The following is an 8,345-nucleotide window of genomic DNA, read 5'->3' on the forward strand; positions in this document are numbered from 1 at the left end:
ACATTTGCTAGTGTATGTATGTCCAGTCCACTCTCTCACTTCATCCCAGCTTACCCTTCCCCCTCCCTGTGTCCTCAAGTCCATTCTCTACGTCTGCATCTTTATTCCTGTCCTGCCCCTAGGTTCTTCAGAAACCCCCTTTTTTAAATATATATATATTCCATATATTGTGTTAGCATATGGTATTTGTTTTTCTCTTTCTGACTTACTTCACTCTGTATGACAGACTCTAGGTCCATCCACCTCACTACAACTAACTCAATTTCGTTTCTTTTTATGGCTGAGTAATATTCCATTGTATATATGTGCCACCTCTTCTTTATCCATTCATCCGTCGATGGATACTGAGCTTGCTTCCATGTCCTGGCTATTGTAAATACAGCTGCAATGAACATTGTGGTACATGACTCTTTTTGAATTATGGTTTTCTCAAGGTATATGCCCAGTAGTGGGATTGCTGGGCCGTATGGTAGTACTATTTTTAGTTTTTTAAGGAACCTCCATACTGTTCTCCATAGTGGCTGTATCAATTTACATTCCCACCAACAGTGCAAGAGGGTTCCCTTTTCTCCACACCTTCTCCAGCATTTATTGTTTGTAGATATTTTGATGATGGCCGTTCTGACTGGTGTGAGGTGATACTTCATTGTAGTTTTGATTTGCATTTCTCTAATGATTAGTGATGTTGAGCATCCTTTCATGTGTTTGTTGGCAATCTGTATATCTTCTTTGGAGAAATGTCTATTTAGATCTTCTGTCCATTTTTGGATTGGGTTGTTTGTTTTTTTGATATTGAGCTGCATGAGCTGCTTGTAAATTTTAGAGGTTAATCTTTTGTCAGTTGCTTCATTTGCAAATATTTTCTCCCATTGTGAGGGCTGTCCTTTCGTCTTGTTTATGTTTTCCTTTGCTGTGAAAAAGCTTTTAAGTTTCATTAGGTCCCATTTGTTTATTTTTGTTTTTATTTCCACCTCTCTAGGAGGTGGGTCAAAAAAGATCTTGCTGTGATTTATGTCATAGTGTTTTGCCTAGTTTTCCTCTAAGAGTTTTACAGTGTCGGGCCTTACATTTAGGTCTTTAATCCATTTGGAGTTTATTTTTGTGTATAGTGTTAGGGAGTGTTCTAATTTCATTCTTTTACATGTAGCTGTCTAGTTTTTGCAGCACCAATTATTGAAGAGGCTGTCTTTTCTCCATTGTATATTCTTGCCTCCTTTATAAAAAATAAGGTGACCATATGTGCATGTGTTTATCTCTGGGCTTTCCATCCTGTTCCATTGATCTATATTTCTGTTTTTGTGCCAGTACCATACTGTCTTGATTACTGTAGCTTTGTAGTATCGTCTGACATCAGGGAGCCTGATTCCTCCAGCTCCGTTTTTCTTTCTCCAGATTGCTTTGGCTATTCGGGGTCTTTTGTGTTTCCATACAAATTGTGAAATATTTTGTTCTAGTTCTGTGAAAAATGCCAGTGGTACTTTGATAGCGATTGCATTGAATCTGTAGATTGCTTTGGGTAGTATAGTCATTTTCAATGTTGATTCTTCCAATCCAAGAACATGGTATATCTCTCCACCTGTTTGTATCATCTTGAATTTCTTTCATCAGTGTCTTATAGTTTTCTGTATACAGGTCTATTGTCTCCTTAGGTAAGTTTATTCCTGGGTATTTTATTCTTTTTGTTGCAATGGTAAATGGGAGTGTTTCCTTAATTTCTCTTTCAGATTTTTCATCATTAGCGTATAGGAATGCAAGAGATTTCTGTGCATTAATTTTGTATCCTGCTACTTTACCAAATTCATTGATTAGCTCTAGTATTTTTCTGGTAGCATCTTTAGGATTCTCTATGTATAGTATCATGTCATCTGCAAACAGTGACAGCTTTACTTCTTCTTTTCCGATTTGGATTCCTTTTATTTCTTTTTCTTCTCTGATTGCTGTGGCTAAAACTTCCAAAACAACGTTGAATAATAGTGGTGACAGTGGACAAACTTGTCTTGTTCCTGATCTTGGAGGAAATGCTTTCAATTTTTCACCATTGAGGACAGTGTTGGCTGTGGGTTTGTCATATGTGATCTTTTTTATGTTGAGATAAGTTCCCTCTATGCCTACTTTCTGAGGGTTTTTATCATAAATGGATGTTGGATTTTGTCGAAAGCTTATTCTGCATCTATTGAGAGGATCATATGGTTTTTCTCCTTCAATTTGTTAATATGGTGTATCACATTCATTGATTTGCGTATATTGAAGAATCCTTGCATTCCTGGGATAAACCCCACTTGATCATGGTGTATGATCCTTTTAATGTGCTGTTGGATTATGTTTACTAGTATTTTGTTGAGGATTTGTGCATCTATGTTCATCAGTGATATTGGCCTGTAGTTTTCTTTCTTTGTGACATCTTTGTCTGGTTTTGGTATCAGGGTGATGGTGGCCCTTAGAATGAGTGTTGGAGTGTTCCTCCCTCTGCTATATTTTGGAAGAGTTTGAGAAGGATAGGTGTTAGCTCTTCTCTAAATGTTGGATAGAATTCGCCTGTGAAGCCATCTGGTCCTGGACTTTTGTTTGTTGGAAAATTTTTAATCACAGTTTCAATTTCAGTGCTTGTGATTGGTCTGTTTAGATTTTCTATTTCTTCCTGGTTCAGTCTCAGAAGGTTGTGCTTTTCTAAGAATGTATCCATTTCTTCCAGGTTGTCCATTTTATTGGCATATAGTTCCTTGTAGTAATCTCTCATGATCCTTTGTATTTCTGCAGTGTCAGTTGTTACTTCTCCTTTTTCATTTCTAATCCTATTGATTTGAGTCTTCTCCTTGTTTATCTTGATAAGTCTGGCTAATGGTTTATCAATTTTGTTTATCTTCTCATAGAACCAGCTTTTAGTTTTATTGATCTTTGCTATTGTTTGCTTCATTTCTTTTTCATTTATTTCTGATTTGACCTTTATGATTTCTTTCCTTCTGCTAACTTTGGGTTTTTTTGTTCTTCTTTCTCTGATTGTTTTAGGTGTAAGTTTAGGTTGTTTATTTGAGATATTTCTTGTTTCTTGTGGTAGGATTGTATTGCTATAAACTTCCCTCTTAGAAGTGCTTTTGCTGCATCCCATAGGTTTTGGGTCGTCGTGTTTTCATTGTCATTTGCCTCTAGGTATTTTTTGATTACCTCTTTGATTTCTTCAGTGATGTCTAGGTTATTAAGTAGTGTATTGTTTAGCCTCCATGTGTTTGTATTTTTTACAGATTTTTTCCTGTAGTTGATATCTAGTCTCATAGCGTTGTGGTCGGAAAAGATACTTATTAAGATTTCAATTTTTAAAAATTTACCAAAGCTTGATTTGTGACCCAAGATATGATCTATCCTGGAGAATGTTCCATGAGCACTTGAGAAGAAAGTGTATTCTGTTGTTTTTGGATGGAATGTCCTATAAATATCAATTAAGTCCATCTTGTTTAATGTATCATTTAACGCTTGTGTTTCCTTATTTATTTTCATTTTGGATGATCTGTCCATTAGTGAAAGTCGGGTGTTAAAGTCACCTACTTTGATTTTGTTACTGTTGATTTCCCCTTTTATGGCTGTTAGTATTTGCCTTATGTATTAAGGTGCTCCTATGTTGGGTACATAAATATTTACAATTGTTATATCTTCTTCTTGGATTGATCCCTTGATCATTATGTAGTGTCCTTCTTTGTCTCTTGTAATAGTCTTTATTTTAAAGTCTATTTTTTCTGATAATGAGAATTGCTACTCCAGCTTTCTTTTGATTTCCATTTTCATGGAATAACTTTTTCCATCCCCTCACTTTCAGTCTGTATGTGTCCCTAGGTCTGAAGTGGGTCTCTTGTAGACAGCATATATATGTGTCTTGTTTTTATATCCATTCAGCTAGTCTATGTCTTTTGGTTGGAGCATTTAATCGATTTACATTTTAGATAGTTATCTATATGTATGCTCATATTATTGTCATTTTCTTAATTGTTTTGGGTTTGTTATTGTAGGTCTTTTCCTTCTCTTGTGTTTCCTGCCTAGATAAGTTCCTTTAGCATTTGTTGTAAAGCTGGTTTGGTGGTGCTGAATTCTCTTAGCTTTTGCTTATCTGTAAAGGTTTTAATTTCTCCGTCGAATCTGAATGAGATCCTGGCTGGATTGAGTAATCTTGGTTGTAGGGTTTTCCCTTTCATCACTTTAAATATGTCCTGCCAGTCCCTTCTGGCTTGCAGAGTTTCTGCTGAAAGATCAGCTGTTATCCTTATGGGGATTCCCTTGTATGTTGTTTGTTGCTTTTCCCTTGCTGCTTTTAATATTTTTTCTTTGTACTTAATTTTTGATAGTTTGATTAATATGTGTCTTGGCATGTTTCTCCTTGGAATTATTCTCTATAGGACTCTTTGTGCTTCCTGGACTTGATTGGCTATTTCCTTTCCCATGTTAGGGAAGTTTTCAACTATAATCTCTTCAAATATTTTCTCAGTCCCTTTCTTTATCTCTTCTTCTTCTGGGACCCCTATAATTCAAACGTTGGTGCATTTAATGTTGTCCCAGAGGTCTCTGAGACTGTCCTCAATTCTTTTCATTTTTTTTTCTTTATTCTGCTCTGTGGTAGTTATTTCTACTATTTTATCTTCCAGGTCACTTATCCGTTCTTCTGCATCAGTTATTCTGCTATTGATTACTTCTAGAGAATTTTTAATTTCATTTATTGTGTTGTTCATCACTGTTTGTTTGCTCTTTAGTTCTTCTAGGTCCTTGTTAAACGTTTCTTGTATTTTCTCCATTCTATTTCCAAGATTTTGGATCATCTTTACTATTATTACTCTGAATTCTTTTTCAGGTAGACTGCCTATTTCCTCTTCATTTTTTTGGTCGGGTGGGTTTTTTCCTTGCTCCTTCATCTGCTGTGTATTTCTCTGTCTTCTCATTTTGCTTAACTTACTGTGTTTGGGGTCTCCTTTTCACAGGCTGCAGGTTCATAGTTACCGTTGTTTTTGGTGTCTGTCCTCAGTGGCTAAGGTTGGTTCAGTGGATTGTGTAGGCTTCCTGGTGGAGGGGACTGGTACCTGTGTTCTGGTGGATGAGCCTGGATCTTGTCTTTCTGGTGGGCAGGACTGCATCTGGTGGTGTGTTTTGGGGTGTTGGTGACCTTATTATGATTTTAGGCAGCCTCTCTACTAATGGGTGGGGTTTGTGTTCCTGTCTCACTAGTTGTTTGGCATGGGGTGTCCAGCACTTGAGGTTGCTGGTCATCGAGTGGAGCTGGGTCTTAGCATTGAGACGGAGATCTCTGGGAGAGCCCTCGCCAATTGATATTACGTGGGGCCGGGAGGTCTCTGTTGGACCAATGTCCTGAACTTGGCTCTCCCACCTCAGAGGTTCAGGCCTGACACCCGGCAGGAGCACCAGGACCCTGTTAGCCACACGGCAGCTGTGCAACCTTGGGCAGCCTATTTTATTCTCCAGGCCTCAGTTTCTCCATCTCCAAACTCTGGAACTCCACACTCCAGAGGCCCTCCTTTCAACGTGCTGCCTCTCCCCTTCCGTGCAGGTCCTAAGCCCCTGCCCAACTTTTGAATCAACTGAGAAATAAGAAAAATAGTGTGAGCAGAAGGTATTACAGTTACCTATTGGTGTATAACAACACACCCCCAAATTTGTGGTTTAAAGTGAGTTATGGGGCTTCCCTGGTGGTGCAGTGGTTGAGAATCTGCCTGCTAATGCAGGGGACGCGGGTTCGAGCCCTGGTCTGGGAAGATCCCACATGCCACGGAGCAACTGGGCCCGTGAGCCACAACTACTGAGCCTGCGCGTCTGGAGCCTGTGCTCCGCAACAAGAGAGACCGCGATAGTGAGAGGCCCGCACACCGCGATGAAGAGTGGCCCCCACTTGCCACAACTAGAGAAAGCCCTCGCACAGAAACGAAGACCCAACACAGCCAAAAATAAATAAATAAATAAATAAATAAATTTTTAAAATAAATAAATAAAAAAATAAAGTGAGTTATGATTATGTCTCATGATTCTGTGGTTGACAAGGCTCAGCTGGGTGGTTCTTACTTGGAGTCTCTCATGTGGTTCAAGTCAGATGCTGGCTGGGGCTACATTCATGTGAAGGCTCAGCTGGAATGCACACCTAAGATACCTATTCATATAGCTTGTAGTGTGTGCTGACTGTGCCTGGGGATCTCATCTGGTATTATCAGCCAGAACACCTACACATGGCCTCTCCATGTGGCTTGGGGTTCTTACAGTGTAGTGGCTGGTTTTGAGAGGGATAGTTCCAACAGCAAGCATTCCAAGAGACAGGAAGAGGAAGCTGCCTGGCCAGTTAAGGACTACATCTAGGACTGCTATAGCATCACTTCTGTCATATTCTATTGGTCATAAAAAGCAGCCACAGGGCCCATATAGATTCAGTGGGATGGAGAAATAAGCTCCACCTCTTGATAGGGGAGTAGAGGTTCACATTGCAGAAGAGCATATGGGAGGGGGCGATATCACTGTGGCAGTCTTTGGAAAATGGAATCTGCCACACAGAGGCATATGCATGCTGTAATCTCTATTTCTGATAAAGTCTTATATTAATAATGTGGCTTATAGAGTGTAAAATGGTAAAACTGCTATGGAAAATAATATGAAGTTTCCTCAAAAAATTAAAAATAGAAATACCATATGATCCAGTAATCCCACTTCTGGGTATAAATCCAAAATAAATGAAAGCAGGACCTTAAAGAGATGTTTGTATACTTATGTTCATAGCATCACTATTCACAATAGCCAAGGTGGAAATAACCCAAATGTCCATTAACAGATGAATGGATAAACAAAGTGTGGTATGTACATACAGTGGAATATTATTCAGCCTTAAAAAGGAAGGAAATCCTGTCAGATACTACAGCATGGATGAACCTTGAGGACATGCTAAGTAAAATAAACCAGTCACAAAAAGACAGATGCTGTATGATTTCACTTACTTGAGGTACCTAGAATAGTCAAATTCATAAAGACAGCAAGTAGAATGGTGGTTACCAGGGGCTGGTGGGAGGGGACAAAAAAGAGTTGTTGTTTAATGGGTATAGAGTTCAGATTTGCAAGACGAAAAAGTTCTGGAGGTCTGCTTCACAACAATGTGAATATACTTAACACTACTGAACTGTACACTTAAAAATGGTTAAGATGGTAAATTTTACATTATGTGTTTTTTACCACAGTAAAAAAAATCACTATAAATTTTTAACTGTGGCTTATATATGGAGGAAATCATCTAGTTAATACTGAACAGAATGAGTCAAACTTACCCACCCGGTCACCAGCAACCCACCCAGTCACCAGCAGTGCCAGACCACTGCAGGCCTCCCCTGCAGGGAGAATATGCCCCCTTTGATAGAGAAAGCAGACAAGAAATAGGCAGAACAACTTGTTCCATTTTACCTTCTTCCTTGGACGGGAGTGAGAGGGGATGGAGAGAGGCCAAGGGCTCTCTCCACATAGCAGTCAATATTTTGAATGAAGAAGAGACATTCCCTCACTAAAATCAATTTTTGTTCTAAGGTTGTCTTAATTATTATTGGGTAATAAACACATCACTGAATTTTTCATCTATTTCTTCCCCACTCACCCTGATTTTAATGGGAATTTTAATTTGACTTTGAAAATTACATTTTAAGTGTAATGGCCTACATAAATCCAAATACCTACTTTGACAGTTTTATACTTTGACATTTCTAATACTATAGACGCTCCAGTTTAGCCCAGGAGTACAGGAAGCAACTTCAGATGCAAATGTGCTCCCAACAGCAGGCCCGTGAAGCAGAGAAGGAGGAGGAACGCCGAGAGTTTGAAGCAGGGATGACAGCAGAGAAGAATTTCCAGGACAAGATCCAGGAGATCCTGTCCACCCATCAAGTGCTGCCCCAAAATATTCATCCCATGCGGAGAGCATGCCCTAATAAGCTTCCACCATAGTTTCATAAACATCAACCTAGTTTTTCTCAGTCTTTTACTATTTTAAACTATAGCATGCTTGTATATCCCTTTTAACTCATGGATAAACTGTTCTTTTATACTCTGAGTTTGCGTAATTATATGCCACGAAATTTTCTTCTTACAAATTAAACTGTTCCTTTTTGAGATTTCATAGACTGACAAATCCGATTGATCTACTTCCTATCACATAGTTATTTTCCTTATTTATCTCCATGCCTCCCTTTCTTGTTCATTTCTTAATAGCTTCACTTTCTTCCATCCATCTGCCAATATGCGCATTTCCTCTTGCCTCCTTTCTCTTCTCTCTCACAGACATAATTCACAACATTAGCAGGGCATTTTTGCAGGCAGAGCTGGGACTATCA

The 8,345-nt window shown here is 38.8% G+C and overlaps 1 protein-coding gene across 1 annotated transcript in view; it reads left to right on the forward strand.

Annotated features, from left to right (window-relative positions):
• CFAP53 (cilia and flagella associated protein 53) overlaps window positions 1-8,006 on the forward strand; it is a 55,050-nt gene extending 47,044 nt beyond the window's left edge. The window contains exon 8 of the mRNA XM_061169304.1: window positions 7,731-8,006. Within this exon, the coding sequence (XP_061025287.1) occupies window positions 7,731-7,959 (229 nt within the window). The 3' untranslated portion in view covers window positions 7,960-8,006. The remainder of the gene's footprint in view (window positions 1-7,730) is intronic.
• The last annotated feature ends 339 nt before the right edge of the window (window positions 8,007-8,345 follow it).

The sequence above is a fragment of the Eubalaena glacialis genome, chromosome 15 (assembly GCF_028564815.1).
Source record: "Eubalaena glacialis isolate mEubGla1 chromosome 15, mEubGla1.1.hap2.+ XY, whole genome shotgun sequence".
Taxonomy (NCBI): Eukaryota; Metazoa; Chordata; class Mammalia; order Artiodactyla; family Balaenidae; genus Eubalaena; species Eubalaena glacialis.